The following is a 19403-nucleotide window of genomic DNA, read 5'->3' as shown; positions in this document are numbered from 1 at the left end:
TCACAACGGAAAAAATAAATTTGACTCAACTTCTACATTACTAAATTTGTTTTTTCTTGCGACATGTAGAAGTTGAATTTTAAATTTTATGTTTATGGAGTGATATATAATATATTAATACACATTCTTAAATTTTTTTTATAACTATTCAAGAGGCATGCAAACAACGAGGGGATTTAAAATAGTATTTGTCACGGTGCAGGCCTTGCCTCTAACGAGGGGATTTAAAATGATTTCTGTCATAGTTTACCCTTTGCATGTGTATATAGGCTTAGATGTCGGTGTCCCATGCACACATGTGAATTTCCTTCTAATATAGACGTATAATTTTTTTGCGCGATCGTGAAAAATGCACACATTTGGCATGTAGTATATGCCTCTTTGTGTGTGTGAAATTTTACAGAGTGCATATGAATTTCACACGTTGCAAATTTGTGTGTTCAGATTATAGTAAGGCATGGCAATTGCTAAGAATCTGCATGTGTGCAGACTGTTTCCGAAAGATCAAATGACGCAACCTAGATACGATATCTCACAGACCCACTGTACATACCCCAACCTGACAAATCAACACTGTCAGGATCGGAGTAACAGTATTTTAATGCTTCCCAACTCCATCACCGCAATATCGTATCAGCCCTAACGGTCGACGACCGGCCGACCAGCCGGTGACCCCCATGGGCCGTCACTTAGCTGGGTGCGCCACCAGCGACGGCGCCCCAATACTCTGGTCAAGAAACGTGCCACTACACTGTGGTCTGTGCATATGGAAGCCCAGTTCATTCTCTGCCGTTGTCTCATGGTGACCGGTCCGACGACCAGGAAAGGTAAAATCCAGCGCGCGTACTCTGCTCTATACAACCGAACAGTCTTCAACGCAAAAACCGCATGCGAGCAAACTCAGACTTTTGAGGGTAGAGAGAAGAACGGTAATCACCTAGCTAGCTTACACGCCGGATTGGACTTTCCGTTGCAAAAACTACGTGTGCAGCGTTGAACAGCTAACCACCTGTCCTTTCCTGTCCCACGGATCATCACCTATATAAGCGCCATGCATGCACCGCCATGAGGGAAATATCACAGCAATCGCTTCATCAGCTCGCCGATTGCAACGTGAGTTCTACTACACACTAGCAGTTGATACACACACACAGTTCAGGCGGCGATAAGCTAGCCTGAGGCCTGAATATATATAGCAGCTAGAGATACTAGTACTGAATTCACAATGCAGCAGCAGCTGTGCAACAGCCACTGCCTCCCTGCCCGTGCCGGCAGCATCGCCAGCCCCGGCTCCGGCCGCCGCGTGGTGCCCCTCGGCCGCCGGCGGGCGAGCCTCGGAAAGGTCACGGCGTACGCCTACCCGACGACTCGCCGCGTCGTCGATGCCGCAAAATCCAGCCTGCTTCAGGATGTCCACGTTGCTGCCTCGAATCCCAGCCTGCAGCTGCTGCAGGATTATGCTCCCGCCAAGAAGTCAGCAAAACAGCAGAACGGCTCAAGGTCCTCCTTCGATCGAGATCATTTCACCAATCTACTCCATTAATCATTAATTTCCTCACTTCATTTTTGAATATATGCATGACATTGTTAACTTTCAGACATTGATATTTACCATCTTACTCAATTTTTTAATATAAAAAATACTCTATCCATTTCAGGGTATAAGATGTTTTGACTTCGGTCAAAGTCAAACTGCTTTAAATTTAATCTAGTTTATAGAAAAAATAATAATAATAATTTCAACTCAAAATAAATTTATTATGAAAATATATTTAATTATTGATTTAATAAAACTAATTTGTAATTATAAATATTAGTATATTTATGTATAAACTTAGTTAAATTTGAAGTAGTTTGACTTTTACCAAAATCAAAACGTCTTCTAACCTGAAACGAAGGGTATATCATACCTAAAGTACAATTAATGTTAAAACAAGTCCCCACAGAATAAATAATACTTACTTACATAAAAGTCCTTTTAAATAAAATAAATGATCAAATATCATGTCTAAAATCACGATCATCATAAATTCATTTAAAAATGGAGATTGTAATTTCTATTGTTGATCTTTTGATATTTCAGAGAAAAAAAATTAACTCTGATGTTTTGGGTATTATGAAATCTCTCAGGACGAAGGACGGGTTTTACGAGGTCGAGATGACGGTCCAGGACGACGAGCTTGACGAGTACGGCGTCGTCAACAACGCCATCTACGCCAGCTACATCCACAGTGGTAAGCTAATACATCTCCAAAAGTAACTTAAGCATCTGCATGCTAAACCTGTTATAAATAATCTGAACCGTGCGTTTCATGTGTATCAGGCCGTGACGTTTTCCTTGAAAATGTCGGCGTTGGCGTGGACTACTGGACGTCGACGGGCAACGCGCTGGCTCTTTCAGAATTGAACCTCAAGTTCTACACGCCCTTACGGGTACATCTTCTTTCTTGTTTTATTTATTACTATTTTGGACATCTATCTCCCAATCTTGATCAACTTCATGTTTTTATGGTCACGGCACACACACCGAGAAAATCCAACAAACATTTGTCTTGCGTTATTTCCAGAAGGATGATAGATTCGTCGTCAGGATGAAGGTCGTGAAGATCAAAGGTGTGAGAATAATCGTCGAACATTTGATCGAGACGCTGCCAGATCGTAAGGTAAGCATGAATACACAGGGATTCTACAGCTAATTCATTCTCTGTTAATTTAGAGGTGATTTTATTAAGAGGTATTATATTTTTTAGTGTAAAGCTTGATACCTTGGGATAATTTAGTGTAAATTTTAATTATCTTTAGGTACTTTTCAAGCACAGTAAAGTTTCTCTAATTTTAGCTAATGGTGATCGATCGATCTCACACAATGATTTTACTGCTGCTTCTCCCAGCTCGTAGTGGATGCCAAAGCAACCGCCGTTTGCCTCGACAACAAATACCGCCCAACCCGTGTGTTCCCGGAGTTGTCGACAAAGTTACATCAGTTCTTCCTGTCATAAACGGCTCTTTGTTGCTCTCATGACAAGAAGTGGATGAACCTTATGTGCTCTACCGGTGTACAGAGCAAGGCACAATTTGTTTGATCTACATTTTTTTTACCAGAATTATGAAGCATACTGTAGTAAATAAAGAGTGAATAAGTTAGTGCTGACCGGCTTAGCCGTGAGCCGCTTTATGTGAGGATGAGATGTAGATACGCAATACAAATGTGCACCTGTTCAGCAGCTTTCATTTCAATGGGCATTCCATTAAAAAAAAATTATGATCTTCCATCGTGCCTTGGATTTACAGTTTGCATGATTGTTTCTCAACAAGTGAAAAGCTGCGTATTTATCACGTATAACCGTAGACTACACTCGAGTACAGAACAGATAAAACTCGATCAGATGTATAATCCACGGAACAAGTATTAGCACTTCAGCAGGTGAACCCACAAACGCACGTGTTGCTAGATGAGAACACAAGCAACAGCAAGAGAAACAAATGTACGGCTGCTTGACCGTTTCTACCACATGGCAATACCAGTCGTTTTCATTCAAAAAGATCATATCAATATAATACCACAACAAACTTCTGCCAGGTAATGACAATAGCTAAAATATAAAGAAACACAGCTAGTAAGTAGTAAGACAGTTCCTGTGTGCTTGAATTTTGGCGGCGGCTGTGCTTTTCTGAAACTGAACATGGTCTACACATGTCATAGGTGCTTCGACCCTTGCCAGTTCAAATACCAAATTCAGAAGTCAGACTCAATTGGAGAACAGAAACAGTTTTTAATGCCAAATGATTATTCAAGTCACTGGTTAATAAATTTGAGAAGTGCATGTTCCACAAGCATTAGATTGAAAATCTACCTACACAAACATTAGATTGAAAATCTACAAGGTATGTTGAAGAACCTGGTCTTTATGATTTCAACCAGTCACTTATATATAGGTATGTGACGCTGAGAGCCAGTTTTGCCACCAATGATCAATCCAACAGCACCAATATTCACCATGATGCAGATAGGCACCGTCATTCTTCGTGTCAGTCACTGCTACCCTGGCCTGGGCACACATGATGGAGATACAGTGTATAAATTCGAAACCCAAGTGTCCATAGCTTCAAAATTTAGATTCTTTCGAATTTGAAACTTAGGTGTCCATTGCATGAGGTGTAAAGTACTTTAGGTGTATGATATACCACTGGTTAGGTGAATTTGAATTTGAGACTAAGTTTCAAAGTACTTTAGGTGAATTTGAAACTTAGCTGTCTATTCTGGTATATCATACATTTAGGTCAGACTTTGAAAGAGCCATTGCATAAGTTTCGAATTTATACACTGGTATATCATGAATTTAGGTTATGGATTATAGAATTGGTGTCCATACCTTCGAAATTTAGGTTCTCTCATGTTGAAAACGAAACTATGTTCCTCAATTATTTCAATGCATAAGCTAACTAGGTCCAGTGTATAAATTCAGAGATGTGTTGGGGCATGCAACCCACATTTCAATCCTAGTTCACATGAAGTTAAGGTTAACTGTCCCCCAAAGCAAACAAAATTGATCCAGTCAAATCCATGTCAGATAACAATATATCAGAAAAGTTCACAAAATTGTTCCTATCAATTCATCAAGTGAAGCCTGAAAATCAAAGGTGCAAGAATAAAAGCAGACCACATGATTGAAATACAGTCAATAAGGTATGGATTTACCTCACATGCTCAGATGGCTTGCCAATCCTGCGTGCTGACAGGGTCCCTGCATATGTCATCATATAATAGTGAAATATCATTATCTACGGTGCCCAGATTCATGGTCTATGAACAGTTAATGATCTTGCTTACCATCTTCATGTATCTAGCACTTTTGTTTCACTTGCCAGCTCATACAGAAAGTCAGAGGAACCGCTGTTCGCCTCAACAAACACTTTTGTTTTACACTCATAGATTTGTTGACAAAAAGTACTGCAGTTCTTCTCATCCAAGAATAACTAAAAAGCTCAGATAGCAAGATTGCATTCACTGCTTCGCTTTCTTAATAAGACTGAGCTTATGAAACTTGTGTGCTCTCCTACATTCACTGCTTTGCTTTCTTAATAAGACCGAGCTTATGAAACTTGTGTGCTCTCCTGATTTTTTTTTTGGGTGATTTTTCTCTAAACACCATGGCAAGCAATATGTATCTTACACCCGCTGCTTAAGCTGGTCTTAAATTGGACTGATGGAGTATCAGAATTTAACAATTCATTAGAAAGCCAAAATAGACATATGTAGTGTTATTTCCTTTTCTGAAGTAATAGTAAAGTTATACACGAAATAGAAGCAAAAAGTTGAGCAACAATTTAGCACAACACACAAAAAGCATAGCATCGACTTCCAATGGATGCCACAAGAACATTGATTCATTTCACCTGAGAGTGGCTGATGTTGAAACGCCGACCACTTCGAGTCCACTACACCATACATGTCAATGTACACCACTACACTATGCTGCGATGAAGCCAAAAGGTTTCTCTGCTGCGTTCCTGCTTCAACCCATTGCATATTTGAGAGAATCACCAGCTCCTTGGAAGAACAGGCATGATAGAGCGAAATCCGCAACGAAAATCCCAACTAAAGAAACGACCACTGCAGATGTGGTGGACTCTCCAACGCCCTTGGCTCCACCATGGGTGGTGACACCCCAAGCACAGCTCACAACAGCAATAATGGCGCCAAACACCTGAGATTTTAGCAAGGAACTGATCAAGTCCCATGGCCGCAGCGCCCTTCGCGCTGACTCCAGAATGATGCTGGTACTGACACCGAAGATCGAATCAGCTAAGAATGCCGAGGACGCCAGACCGAGCGCGAAGCTCATGAGGGTTAGCACGGGCAGCGCAAGCACACAAGCGACGACGCGAGGGACCACGAGGTAATCGACGGGCTGCGCACCAAGGACGCGGAGGGTGTCGGTCTGCTCCGACACCTGCATGGTCCCCAGCTCTGCAGCAAACGCGGAGCCGACCCGGCCCGCGGCGACGACGGCGGTGACGACCGGGGAGAGCTCGCGGGAGAGCGCGAGGGCGAGGACGCCGCCGACGGAGCGGTGGAGGCCGAGGCGAGTGAACTCGCGCACGAACTGGATGGTGAAGGCCATGCCGACGAATGCCGCGGTGAGGAGCGAGACCCCCGCGCTCCCGGGGCCCACGCGGCGGAGCTGCGCGAGGAGGTTGCGGCGGTGGACGCGGCCGGTGAGGACGCGGTGGAAGACCTGCCCCGCGAGAAGCAGCGCCGAGAGCCCCCGCCAGATCGCGCGCGGCGGGGACCACCTGGAGAAGGGAGGGGGCGGGGGCTCCGGGGACGCCGGCGGAGGCGAGGGCGGAGAATTATTGCTGCCGGTGGGGGCCGGGGTGAGGGAGAGGCGGGGCACGGGCAGGCGGCGGCGCGAATGGTGGAGGCGGAAGAGGAGGTGAGACTTGTGGTTCGCGCTGTCGCCGGCGCCGGTACAGGATAAGCTGATGAGAGGGTGGGTGGTAGCGGAGATTGGACGGAGTAGGAAGGCGGCGCCGGCACCGGCGGACGGCATGACGGTGGCCGGAGATCGGGACGGTGGCGGTGGGTGGGTGGTGGGCGATTGGGTGGGTCGGACGGACGGAGGTGATGGGGATGGCTTCGTGCTGCGGGAAGGTAGTGGTTGTTCTTGTGGGCTTCTTGATGTTGGGCTTTCTGAGCTCTCATGTGATGGGATCACTGGGCCAAGGCCCAAGATAAGTCAACTTTGACAAAAGTTAATCTATGTTTTAAAACTTAATTTTAGCATGATGGTTTTGATTTTGTTTTTCGTAGTTTATTTTTTATTGCTGACTTTTAGTTGTTTAGAAAAAAATTATTTATAAATTATTTTTATTGGAAAAATATTATTTATAAATTATTTTTATTGGTTCGTTTAACTTTTCATGCTTTGTACCATAGCGGCGCAACAACTAATCACAAACACAATACGGAACGGGCGCACACGCAGCCACCCGATCAGGAACAGAACACCATTAACACACGGGTATAAGCCTCCATTAATCCTTACTTGCATCTTCATCCTCCCATGCAAAATTCAACCTGAGAATTAATTCACGTACACGAAAGATTAGTGGCACTAGTGAAGCTGTGGCTATCTCGCTACTGACTTACTATCTCAATAATGGGGCTTGCATGTCAGGGCAGAGTCGCACATGCGTTAGTTTGCCGTGTTCAGCTGCTTGCAAGTTGCAACAGCGATCGATGCCAAGCTAATAGGTACAGACACTGCAAATCTGCAATCCTTTGGGCAAGTACAGGTACGTACATCATGGGCATAGGGATGGCAATGGGTCGGGTCGGGTATGGGTAGAGCAAAACCATGCCCGACCCGATGCCCGACATTGCCCGCCCAAACCCTACCCACTAGAGTTAGCGGGTAAAATTCCGTGCCCGTACCCATGTCCGGCGGGCGTGGGTATATCCGGCAGGTACCCAATGGATCTCACATGAATAATAACTTGAAAGATATGTAATTTAATAAAGAGAAATAAAATCAATAATTTACCAAATCACCATTTATCAACAATAATTTGAATTACATCACAACTTAGTATCAGTTAGCATCACAAATGAACCGAGAGAAATAGTATAAGAATTAAGAAACGAGTCAAAAGTAGTTAATACATATGTATCGGGTCGAGCATGGGTTACCCACGGGTAAAAATTGAAACCCACCTATTGCCCATAACGTCTTCGGATCTTGGATGGGCGTGCCTATGGGTAAAAAGTCACACACACGCCCGTGCCCGTCAGGTCGGGTATCCATGGATACCCAGACTCATGGATAAAATTGCCATCCCTACATGGGCAGCTCAGTTGATCGTCGATCACCTAGTCAATTCGTGGGTGCTGGCTGCTGAAAAGGACGATCCTCTCTTCTGTTGTTAGTGGTTGGAAGTAGGGACTGATGGCTACCGGACAAGCAAAAACAAACTGATTCTGTGTCTTTTCTTCTCCCTTTATTTTTTGAACTCTTCTCATTGATGCTTCGTGACTCTGCTGTGCTTTCCTGTTCTGTGACATTGTGGCAATGATGTAGAACAAGCTATCTCCTTTCGGCATGGCATCAGTTGAGCTTTTATGGGCAAAGTGAGCAAAATATGCTTGATATATTCCCAAATGTTGGTAATATCCTCGTAAACAACAAGCAGCACACAGAACACCGACATTGGCTAACTTATAGTTTCGCTCTGCTGGAATATAACCAGTGTTTAATTTTGACTTGCAGGTTGTTGATAAAACTGTAAGATAGCAACTAGTTCAACATTTCCTACAAGTGTAAAACCAACGGTACAGTTACAGGAGCTTTACCATATGCTTAAAAGCCTGAGATGTCACATTAATTCTGTAAGTTTTAAATTTGGCCGTCCATGCTTGAAGAAAGGCTAGCCTTCTTGGCTACCCATCAAAAGAGAAACCCTTAATTGGTTTTCAGAAAACATGCTGTCTACTTATTTATTCTTTCTCCAACTAGCTCCATGACATCCAAATCTCCCCTCCATGACTCCATCTGTAATGGCTGCATCTATGTACTAGGTCGAGGCTAAGTCCTTGGTTACTAGCTTAACCTTTACCAGTTACCAACTTGAAGGAAGATAAGAAACATTTATGCTGTCTACTTTTCTTCTGTCTTTTACCAACCTGATTCGCTGGATGCCTACTTGTCTAGTCACACTATCGATGTTATTTCCCTGAGTGCAATAATATGTTATCAGCTCCGGCCACTAAAAATCTCCATATAGCATGCTCGATGGAGTAGAGCTACAAGCAGCTTGCTCTTGCTGTTGAGATTTAGCTTCAGAGAGCATCTTTCCTATCCTTTAGGAGGTACCACGAGGTATCATGAGGTATCAATGTAATCTGACCATTGATTTAGGAAGGGTGTGATGGGGCTAAACAAAATTAGGGTAGCGTTAATCACCGCCCATCCCAGCCAATAGTCTGCGGCGGCCGCCAAGCGCCAATATCTGTTGCCGGCGTCTCATCTTGTCCGCCGCAGCCGCCGTCTCATCGCAGGTATTCCCCCGCGGCCGACGTACCCTCGACGCCACCGCGGCCGCGCGTCGAACACGCGTCTGCCGCCGTCGAGGACGCCGCGGCAGACGTCCAACCCGCATCCCGTCGTCAATAGCGGCGCATCCCGTCGTCGCATACAGCGGCAGCCTCCACCCCGGCGCATCCATCCCGCCGTCGCAAGAACTCGTTGTCTCATCCAGCCATCCGCAGGTGCATCGACTCATCCACGACGACGCCAGGCGCATCAAAATCGCCGCCTCCACCCTGCCGCATCCAACCGGAATACTCGGGCGTCGCTTCCTGCTGCTGTGGTCTCTGTTGTTCCTGCATCGTCCGACGCTCTTGTGTGTGCACCTTACATTTGTATTCCAGCCAACTAAAGTTTCTTAAACTCATTTGTATTCATGCCAGCTGCTTCTGTTCTGTGTGTTTTCAGCCCAATTAAGTATAGTATTCCAGCAACAATCAAGATGAAGCTTCCGTAGCATGTTTTTAGTTTTCAGAACAGAACGGGCAGCCATTTTAATTTTGTAGCAGTGATTCCAACAACAATCAACAACTCCAGTAGCATAAAAACTGTACACTTGCCATATCAGATTTGAAGTGATGCAAACAACTAGGTAATTTTAGGGAAATAGATGATAAATATATTACATCAGAATAACATTGTCTTAACTTAGAACATAAGCTGCTGCATGGCCTCCATTAAAGTTGAACAAAAGCTGCTGCATAGTATCCATTACATAAGGTGTAGATACTACACTAGGAGGGGGCATACTACTACATTATGAGGGGGCACATCAAAGTTCTTCATCCATTACACTAGTTGAGAACCTCAAGAGTAATACATAGGTCATCATCAACTTCAGTGAACAGAAACACACAAACATCACCAAGCTCGAATAAATTGGCTTGAACCAACTTGTTCCATCTAGTTGTAAAGGTAGCCCGCTTATCTTTGGATTTCTTCAGTCTCATCTCAAAGGATTCAGCTGATCCAACCAGAGTCACAAGTAAATCATCAATTGGTGTTGAAAGGTGGTTGTTTATGTACTGCTTGCTAAATGGCAAACTGAAGGCCTAAAAAATATAAACAAGACATTTAGACTCAGGACATTTATGTATAAACAAATGCAAATACAGGGCAGTCAGATTTGTGAATCATACCATTTTCCCTTTTGTCAAATTAGTCATCTGGATCTCATACACATAGAGTGGAATGGTAGGCAAATTGCTTACAGCAATGTGAGCAATTTTGTACTGCATGTTCAGTCCCATACCAGTACTACCTATCAAATCCAGGGAAGGTGCGAGGTCCATATTGACCTGAAATTGGAAGTTTGACATGCACATCATCTGACTAGCAGTACCTAACATTCTGTACATTTGGACTTATTAATTATTTATATGAAAATAATCACCTCTTTCAATGGAGCACTTGCGCACGCTTTGATAAACTTCATCATCATCTACAATAATATTTCCCGTGTTTTTGGTTTGAAAGCACCATTTTAGTTCGAAACAAAGAAGAAAGGACATGAATAAGTAGGAAAAAGAATTTGGTTTACCATCTTCACTGTCAGAAATCAAAATGACTGGTTTTCCCCTCGGAACGTTGTCCATGCTGGTATTGTCATGAATAAATCATAAAACTCGAAAAGCACTGATTGAATAAAAGGACCTCGAAGCAGTACACTTGGACCTTGAAGAAGGACGGGAGCAGGCACACATACCTTGAAGATCCACGGCGGCGACCCGGATTGCCGTGCCCCCGCTCGCCACCGTTCGGGGGCTGCATGGTCAACGGCGAGCTAGACCTTGAGACGCCGCGCACGGACGCGTGCAGCCGCAGCACTGGACGGCGACGCCTGGGCTGGAGGGAACGAGTGAAGACTGAAGACTGCCTATCTCCCTCCCGCTTTTGGTCACCGAGATCCCGACGAAACGCCGCCACAACCATCGCCGAGCTCCCGACGAACGGCCAATGCAACCATCTTCGAGCTCGCCGATGTAGCATAGAAACCTCCGAGCTCACCGTCGCCGATGAATCGCCGCCGCAACCATCTTCGAGCTCCCGACGGTTGGCCGATTTGGGCCTGCCGCTGATGACCTCCACCCATCCCCGATCTGGCCGCCATCGAGTCGCTGATCCAGGATTCGCTACATGCCCCTCCTCCCGCCGCCATCTAGGGTTCTTTCTCTCGCTTCTGCCAAGCGCTTCCTCCTCTCTCGCGAAACAGCGAAGAAACAGATGCCGCGTGCGTGAAGCCGTGAATCGGTATACAACGCGAAAGTACAAAACTACCCTCCATACCACGGTACCGCGTCAATGGGAGGTGCGGTACCATGAGGTACCGACGCCTTTTGGACCGTTGGATGATCTCGAATCAACAGTCACGATTTGGTACTGCAGTTGCTCAAGGACAGTAAAAACTCGGCTTCAGATGTTCATTTCCAGACTTCCAGTGAACTGTCCTTACTGCTTACAGTTAAAACGCAGTTAAAGCATATGTATCTGACTAAAAAATGATAACGGGCAAGAACAAGCATTAATTGTAGCAGATTTGATAGCACAAAAATAGGGCATACACATAATGTCTTACAAGCCAAGTTTCAGAATTAGCCCCCACAAAGGTGCCTTTTACTCCTTTCGTGCATCCTTGACAGTATGTTTTCTTTTCCACGTAGCAGAGACAGCACTAGGCTATTCTTTTCCCTCTAGGATTTTTATGATATTGAATGTGAGGGAATCCAAGTTCGCTCTAGTTGATCACTTGCTCGTGAGATACTGAGATCTAGAGACGAAGATTGGAGAGAGGGCCGGCTTGGCTGCAGAAGCAAGCAAGAATCCTACGTGCCACTTGGAGTACGCTAGATCTTCCAGTCCTACTAACAGTAGCTCCTCAACAGTCTGCAGGCCCTAGCTGCACCAACCAAAAACTTCAAGAATTCAGGATGCATATATCCATCCATCCATCTGTGCGTTCGTGTGTATGACGGTTAGCAGCGACCACTCTGTGCTAGCTAGCTCCATGGAGGAGAGGGACTTAGCTCTCATTGATGCGCACACACCTCCGTGCGCATGGAGTAGTATAGTAGTACCACACTGCTCCATAATACACATGCCCGATCGATCGTCGGCAGCGGCAGCAGGGCCTCGATCGCGAGCTAGCTGTTGGTATTTATTACACACCTCGGCCTTTTTGGGACAGGGATACTGGAGAAAGTAAACGATTACATTCAACTCACGGGGACGTGTACAACCCGATCTATCGATCCAGATATTATGTTCGATCTTGTACGTTCTAGCTTGCCGAAAAACCAAACCAAAACTTGCATCAGGTCTCTCTCTACCGGGTATAAGCGTGTGGTAAAGGTAAAAAGAACATTGTCTTCTTCCACGCCTCAGTTGCACCATGCATGCATTATGCGTAAATCCAGCCTCTAATTAAGCCATTGGTGAACCCATGGAGCCATCGAGCCCGTACGACTAGCGTTATTCTGAGCCTATTCTTACGGAAGACCTCCTCCTCCAGAGCGCACACGAACGACGCCGCGCACTGTGCACGCAAGTGCGAAACGGATGGTCGTTAAACTGCCCGCGGCGCGCGCTCTGTTCAGGGGCGTGGGATTCACCAGACAGCCACCAGTGGCGCCGGTGCGTAAGCTAGACCACCCAATCAACAGCGACTCCGTAGTCAATCGTACAGGCTACTTGCCCCCTTCGCGCGCGCGGTGCGCGGAACAGTCATAGCCACTGCGGTTACCATCGCCCGAATTTACCGTCGAGTCGCTTTGACCCGTGCAACTTAACCGGTTTACCATTGGTGAGAACAACTGAGAGAAGGATAAGATCGTAGAGCAAAGGTTGCTATTGCTACTACACCATTCAGTAGTGCCGCGAGTTTTGGGTGGATTAGCCGGTCGCCTTTTGAGTGCCAGTGGGAGACCGGTCCAAACTCCAAAGGCGAGGAAATTCTAGCCGGGGATGGGACGGCTATGGCGTGAACCATGGTGCAGAAGGACTGCATGCCGTGGCTTAGCTTACCTGGAAGGGTTCTCTTCGACTCACGAAAGTCTTGCGTGCTAGTGACCCCATCGCGCAGCAAAAGTGAAGGGGAAAAAAAGAAAAGAGAGCGCTAAAAACACTTGTGGTACTTTTCAGCGATTCTTTCCTGAGCTGCCACTCTCCCCGTAAAAAGAAAAGAGGTGAACGAATGCTTCTTGTACGAATTCCACTTTTTTGCTAAGATAATTTAGGTGCGGCTTAACAGCGGCAAGAAAAGTACAAGCAGAGAGCGCGAGAAGGAGGGAGGGAGATCACCTGCCTCGTCTAAAAAAAGCGCAAGGGTAAGCGCCACCTGATCGCAGCCGTCCAACCATGATCCGATGGGCCATCACGTGTCGCCACGTGAGACAGCAAATGAGCAAACCCCACTGCCTTCGTCCAGGCGCGCCCCGCGCTACGGCCACACGGACACGGGGGGACAGCACAAGGTCGGGCCCACGTGTCAATACCTTGTCCCGTCCTGCTGCTCGGTGTGGACCAACCGATTACGCCGGGAGATCCGCCTCGGGATGCGTGCCCACACAGCTTCCACAGGGGAGAGAAGTACGATGGCCAGACTCATTAACCGAGAATTAACCCCTGATTAACTGCGTTAATTGTCGTGCTAATCCCACCCTGGGTCAGTAACGCCCACACCGCGCAAAGTCAGTGGCCACTGACACGCCGATGCAATCCAGGTGGGCCCAGCGAGGAGAAAAGAACGGTGCCACGTGGACGCGAGACGTGGGCCATGCTTATAACTACCTGCCCACCAAACGTGGAGAGCAGCTCCTGCAAAATCGAGCTCCAGTTTTGCTGCCGAAACCACACAAACTGTCCATCGAGATCCAACTAATTCTCCCAAGCATTTTTAAACAACTAAAAGTTCTACATTTTTTTTTCTCAGTGCTGCATGCTTAGTTTAGGAACAGCAATTCTGTTCCATTAGACAGACGATTTGTTAGGATCCAGCGCATAAGTTTGCGCCGGACAAGTGGGGCCCATCGCACAGTGAGAGGAATGAACGGAGCAGCAGCCAAGCAAGAGACGGACAAAATGGACTAGGCAAAGTACGAGGCTTTCTTTTCTGCTTTGCTCCTAGCGTGAGAAGGGAAGGGGGGACGCCGTCACGGCGGCATATGCAGCAGCCAAGCCGGGCAGGCAGGTGGTCGTGGTGGTGGGCAGTGGAAGCAGGGAGGAGAGAAAGCAGGAGCAGAATGCCGCTGTTGCTGCACCCTGCATGTGGATGCAACCATGAACACACTAGGGACTACTAGGCTGATCCTGCATTGGTACTGCCATTTTGTTGCTTTTCTTTTCTACTACACTGCTTACTATCTCGCCTATTGTTTGGCCAAATCCCGTACCATGGACAGTTGGAACAAGAACAGCTGGAGACTGCAACAGAAAGCAACAGTTCAGCTATAATTTTTCTCCTGTGGCTCTCTCTGTTTTTTGGTGGAATATTTTCATGCTAGATTATGATCAAGAAGTAAGCAAGATGCTAAGCTCTGCTAGTTGCCCCAATGTACACTGTTCGGGTAGCTTGAAACAAACAAAAAGACACAACAGAATGGAGGACAGCATCAAGCAATTTTTGTAGCTGAATGAACAAAACAACTGAGAAAAAAAAAACTACCAAAGCAAAGATGTCTCCTTTTTATGATATTTTCTTTACCTTTTCGGCTGCCTGGTTAAGCAGCTCTTTCTCTCGAATCCATAGCTCTAACCATCTTCTTTGGAATCAACCGAAAGGAGAGAGAGCACTGAACAGCCAGTATGCTCGCTCTCTCATGCTCTGCTTGCTTTCAAGAGCCTGGCTTCGAGGAGAGGAAAGGATCTGAAACGGCGGAGAGCTCCACGTCGTCGAACGGCGCCGGGAGATTCAGATCAATGAAGCCGTTGCTTTTAATCGTGGCTGGAAGATCGTCGCCCGATGCGGCCGCCGCCGCGGCTGAGCACAGCTGGGACCGCTTGTGGCCGCCCAGAGCTTGGCCGGACGCGAACACGCGGAAGCAGTAGGGGCACTCGTGCGGATGCGGCTTCGCGCCCTCCTCCTCGCCGCCGTCGCACTCCGGCAATGGCTGGAGAGGCGTAGCGGGAGAAGGAGGAGGGTTAGGCGGAGGCGCGCAGCAGCCGCCCCTGCCGCCGCGCATGTGGCTAGCGCGATGGCCGCCGAGGGCCTGGTACGATCGGAACACCTTCTTGCATGCGGGGCACTGGAACCGCGTCCGCTTCTGCGCGGCCGCTGCGGCCGGAGCCGGAGGTGCGTCGCCACCGTCGCTCCCGTCGTCGTAGCCTGCGCCGCGGAGACGGTAGGGCGGCGGCGGCGGCGGCGTGGCTGGCCAGGTGTCGCGGGAGAGCATCATGAGGGACAGCGCTACGTCCTCCTCCGACGTGGCGTCGGACACCGAGCTCACCTGCTCGACATCGCCCGATCCGGTGTTCGCGCGCTTGCCGTGAGGCGGCGAGGAGTAGTACTCCGTCTCGCTCTCGCGATCCGAGAAGTCGGACTCGGCGAGGCGGACCCTCCGCTTGGGCTTCTCCCGCAGCACGTATCCCTGGATGGGCCTCTTGGCATCACCGCCGCCGTCGTCGTCGCCGACCGCGACGGATGTGGACGCGGAGGACGTCGAGGAGATCTGCGACCTCGAGGCGGCGACTGAGTGGGAGCGCATGTGGCCGGCGAGGGCGCGGGGGTTGCCGAAGCGGCGGTAGCAGAGCTTGCATGTGTTCTTGGCCATGGCGAGAGCTTGGATAGAGCTTGATGAGGCACAGAGCTTAGGAGAGCAAAAAATACGAGCTTTCAGAGGAAACGGAGAGAGATGAAAGCGCTGCTTCCGTGGGGAGTTAGAATAGAGCGGAACTGCCAGCTTCCTCTCGTTTATTGTTTTCCTTTTATTTCCCCCCTTTTTTTCTGGGTGACTCATTGTATTCTTGACTGGTTGTATTTGCAGCATTTCTTTTACTGCTCGTGTAGAACCAAGCCCAACCGTATGGAAGATTTCGGACTGATGCTTGTAGTTAATTGTTAGTACGGATGAAAGGAATGAGCCTATTGTTCTTTTCGATGAAATGAGTCTAATGTTTTGCCATGTACCATCATGTGGTCCAGTGCGTAGTTTTTAGCAGTAGCGGTTGTATTGCTGAGATGGTGGCTATTTTGGTGATCAGATTAGTCCTAATTAAAAATCTTTATTTGCTACCATACAGAAATGGCTTTTGCATACGTGCCATATGGCTTTCTATGCGAGGGAATGTACTGTGGGATGCTGCTGTACTCAATGCAATAGCTCTGAAAATTACCGCCTTGGAAGATGCCACTACACTTCATGGCTGTCAAATTGCCCTTTTGATGGATCTCCTTAATAATATAGCTTTGCCTTGTTAAACCACCATTTTTATATCCTGATCATCCAAAGGCCACACCTTGGTGCAGCTCAGGCGTTCAGTAAGTTGGGTGAGATATGTCTGAATAGAGGGCTCAGAATGAGATGGGAACAAAGAGTAGGTGACAAGAAGGTTGGGAAGATGGGTAGACCAGTGAGAACAAAGCGAACACAGGGTGGAGTGTGGCTTGGGGAATCAGTGATAGTAATAAGTGGCAGATTAATCAGCCGGGGTCTAAATCACAAGAGTCACTTACAATGCACCACTGTTTTTATACCTTTCTCATTAAATTAAGATCTGGGTATGGTGGGAACAAAAGATCTCGATACGGTTTAGGCAACGATTAATCCCTTATTAGCAGCACGTTAGTTGCTTACCCACAAAGCCTGACCGAGTGCCCGGCCAGCATGCATGCATCTCATCAGCGGATCTCTCAGAATTATGCCCATCCAAATCCAGCCTCATCTTGTTCTTAATCTCCCTGGAATTACTCCTGGCCTCCCCTTCACATTATCTTCCTGCCAATTTTAACCACCAGGCATGCATATGCACCAGCTGCTGCATGCTCGTTGAGAGCTTAGCACTTAGCAGGCAAGCAAGCAAAGCATCTGCGAGAGCTAGCCTTTCCAACTAACCGCTTTAGGGATCTCTCTGGTTATGATGGGTACGCATTAGGTGCGCCCCCGATTTATGTACATGATGGCCATTCACCCCGAATAAACACCTACCAGCTAGCGAGCTAGCCACTCAGGATCATATTTAGTACTACCATCAAGTAGCGACCAAGTATCCAGCATCATTGTTGATCAAGCATTTGTTATGCTTGCTACGGCTGTCATGTTAGTAGCATGCTACTGTGCTGCCGATGCATGGTGTTCATTGTGTTTGTGTGTTTCTGTGTGTTTCTGTGTGTGTGCGTGTTTGGACTTCGGTAGGTAATTTCCAAATTTCCATTTCACTTTGTAGCTGGTACTGTCAGTACTGTACTAGTACAGCGTACAGATACGGTACAAGGGGGATCGGCTGGCTGGCTTCAATTCCGTTCTGAACGCTAGGCAGCGTGGCAGGCGATGAGATCATAGGCGTGTGTTGGTTTCTTGCTTCGCTCCTCCTCTCGTGTACTCTACTGGAGTGTGAAGTTTTTCCCCCTATGTGTCACCTTCTTTTTTCTTTTCTGTCATCTTGGTGCTGTCCTTGTTCTGCTCTTGATCCCTATCTCCAACCTTTGGGAGTATTCATTGGAATCATCATCCCGAATTCATGATATGATATCGAAGTGATTAGCTCTGAATACTTACAAAACATGCAGTGTTCTCCTTTTCCTTTCCTTGGGCCTGCAGGTGAAGCAGATTTGTATTCTCCTGTAAAATGCAGTGGCTTGGCAATCAGTGGAAGCAAAGGGATAGTGTCTTCCTATGTTACTATTCCACAATGGTGTGTGCCACGATGTCTTTTTTTCTTTCATGGAGAAAACGAAAATCGAAGGAACGAGTACAAATCCGCGATTCGGTCCAGTGCTCCGGTCATTGTCCTACCCTGTGAACTTCACTTGCAGTCGCGTCGAGGATCCAGAGGACCAAAGCTTTCCGTGCAACGGAACTGTTGAGATGGTACTCCAGTCCAGGAACAAGACGCGCGATGCGATGGCGATGAAAACCACACGTTGCTCTCCGGCGCGCATGGCCGTCTTGTCCTCTCGCGCTTTCAAAACGAGCGTGCGTTCGTGCGTGCAGCGGAGCGGAGCGGGGTAAGGAACGGAAGCCGCGAGGGCTACGAGAGGGCTAGCGTGCAGTAATGTCCACTCGCACAACTCCTTGGATTCAGCAAGGCTGGATGGACGGGAGCGCGTCAGGCGAGGACGAACGGGATTGGGTCAGAAAGGATAACGGAAGAAGTCAGCGTCGCGTCCCGGTGGCTGCCTGCCTCGCGCTCGAATTGGAGTGGAGCGATCCGAGTCAAGCGCCGAACGAAGCGAAGCCCCCGTCGTTTCCGCCGTCGTCGTCTCGCTCGGCAGCCTCGCATCGCATGCGCCGGCGCTCGCCAGCTGACGAGAGCCGCGTGCGCCATCAAGCTTAATTGTGAGCAGCTAGCTGGCTGTTCGACACGTAAACCGATGAACGAAGCGAAGAAGAAGCTACCGAATGCTGATGCATTTGCTGTAGACCTGTAGTGCATCGTGTAGAAAACGAAAAAGGATCAAACATATAGGCCGTGTTTAGTTGTAATTTTTTTTTTTCAAAATTTCAACTTTTTCATCACATCAAAACTTTTCTACATACACAAAAAATGCCAATTTTTCCATCACATCATTCCAATTTCAACCAAACTTTCAGTTTCGGTGTGAAAACACAGCCATAGCTTTGTTGTCCCCTTTAACGCCGGGTTGGTTCGGAAAGTTTCGTTAAAGAGGGTTTATGATATTCCTACATGTTTACTTAGTCTTTTTGAGACGGATTTGCTACATTTATGTCGCCATAAATGTTCGTTGATTACAGTCGGTATACATGCCTATTGGTCACACAGCCGCACAGGCCTCCCACTGCATGTGCTTGCTTGAGAGAGAAGATTATTTCCACACATATATCGCGTGATGATAGACGATTACATACTAATTACACTATAATTACATACTATTTTATGACTTACATATACAATTTTGAAACTTACATTGTAAATACACTAAAATTACATATGTAATTTTGGGACTTACATATGTAATTTTGAGACTTACATTATAAATACACTAAAATTACATATGTAATTTAAGAACTTATGATGTAAATACATACCGACTATTTTTTGGTGAAAAACATGGCGTCATAAATATAGCTACTGATATAAGATCGGTAAATATATTCGGTAGTTTGACGTGAGGGAAAGTAAAACTAGGAGATCTGAAAGACCTTT

General features: G+C 47.0%; 4 protein-coding genes across 4 annotated transcripts; 1 reads left to right on the top strand and 3 right to left on the bottom strand.

Annotated features, from left to right (window-relative positions):
- The first annotated feature begins 1102 nt into the window (after nt 1–1102).
- Nucleotides 1103–3393, top strand: LOC127770512 (acyl-acyl carrier protein thioesterase TE3, chloroplastic-like). The gene is made up of 5 exons (XM_052296251.1): nt 1103–1500; nt 2131–2234; nt 2324–2433; nt 2568–2663; nt 2892–3393. Exons 1-5 carry the CDS (start codon nt 1226–1228, stop codon nt 2997–2999), a joined length of 693 nt encoding a protein of 230 aa, XP_052152211.1. The 5' UTR covers nt 1103–1225; the 3' UTR covers nt 3000–3393.
- A 1973-nt stretch (nt 3394–5366) lies between these two features.
- LOC127770511 (protein TRIGALACTOSYLDIACYLGLYCEROL 1, chloroplastic) lies at nt 5367–6630 on the bottom strand. Its single transcript, XM_052296250.1, has one exon. It carries the CDS (start codon nt 6552–6554, stop codon nt 5517–5519), a length of 1038 nt encoding a protein of 345 aa, XP_052152210.1. The 5' UTR covers nt 6555–6630; the 3' UTR covers nt 5367–5516.
- A 3045-nt stretch (nt 6631–9675) lies between these two features.
- LOC127769834 (B3 domain-containing protein Os03g0164300-like) lies at nt 9676–11306 on the bottom strand. Its single transcript, XM_052295493.1, has 5 exons — nt 10792–11306; nt 10627–10682; nt 10480–10527; nt 10226–10384; nt 9676–10138 (listed from the first exon to the last, which is right to left on the bottom strand). Exons 2-5 carry the CDS (start codon nt 10627–10629, stop codon nt 9881–9883), a joined length of 468 nt encoding a protein of 155 aa, XP_052151453.1. The 5' UTR covers nt 10630–10682; nt 10792–11306; the 3' UTR covers nt 9676–9880.
- A 3233-nt stretch (nt 11307–14539) lies between these two features.
- LOC127771449 (zinc finger protein ZAT1-like) lies at nt 14540–16094 on the bottom strand. Its single transcript, XM_052297362.1, has one exon. It carries the CDS (start codon nt 16064–16066, stop codon nt 14915–14917), a length of 1152 nt encoding a protein of 383 aa, XP_052153322.1. The 5' UTR covers nt 16067–16094; the 3' UTR covers nt 14540–14914.
- Between the last annotated feature and the right edge of the window lie 3309 nt (nt 16095–19403).

This window comes from Oryza glaberrima, chromosome 4 (assembly GCF_000147395.1).
Source record: "Oryza glaberrima chromosome 4, OglaRS2, whole genome shotgun sequence".
Classification (NCBI taxonomy): domain Eukaryota; kingdom Viridiplantae; phylum Streptophyta; class Magnoliopsida; order Poales; family Poaceae; genus Oryza; species Oryza glaberrima.
Note: the sequence above shows the minus strand (reverse complement) of the source record. Positions and strands in the feature narration are given on the sequence as shown.

What these genes read in the sequence shown, in the direction of transcription:
- LOC127770512 (XM_052296251.1), top strand. Translation starts at nt 1,226, where the DNA reads ATGCAGCAGCAGCTGTGCAACAGCCACTGCCTCCCTGCCCGTGCCGGC. An exon ending in AAACAGCAGAACGGCTCAAG is followed by an intron (nt 1,501 to 2,130) that starts GTCCTCCTTCGA and finishes GAAATCTCTCAG; the next exon opens with GACGAAGGACGGGTTTTACG. An exon ending in CGCCAGCTACATCCACAGTG is followed by an intron (nt 2,235 to 2,323) that starts GTAAGCTAATAC and finishes CATGTGTATCAG; the next exon opens with GCCGTGACGTTTTCCTTGAA.
- LOC127770511 (XM_052296250.1), bottom strand. Translation starts at nt 6,554, where the DNA reads ATGCCGTCCGCCGGTGCCGGCGCCGCCTTCCTACTCCGTCCAATCTCC.
- LOC127769834 (XM_052295493.1), bottom strand. An exon ending in CAAGTGCTCCATTGAAAGAG is followed by an intron (nt 10,385 to 10,479) that starts GTGATTATTTTC and finishes TTCCAATTTCAG; the next exon opens with GTCAATATGGACCTCGCACC. An exon ending in ATTTGACAAAAGGGAAAATG is followed by an intron (nt 10,139 to 10,225) that starts GTATGATTCACA and finishes TATATTTTTTAG; the next exon opens with GCCTTCAGTTTGCCATTTAG.
- LOC127771449 (XM_052297362.1), bottom strand. Translation starts at nt 16,066, where the DNA reads ATGCTGCAAATACAACCAGTCAAGAATACAATGAGTCACCCAGAAAAA.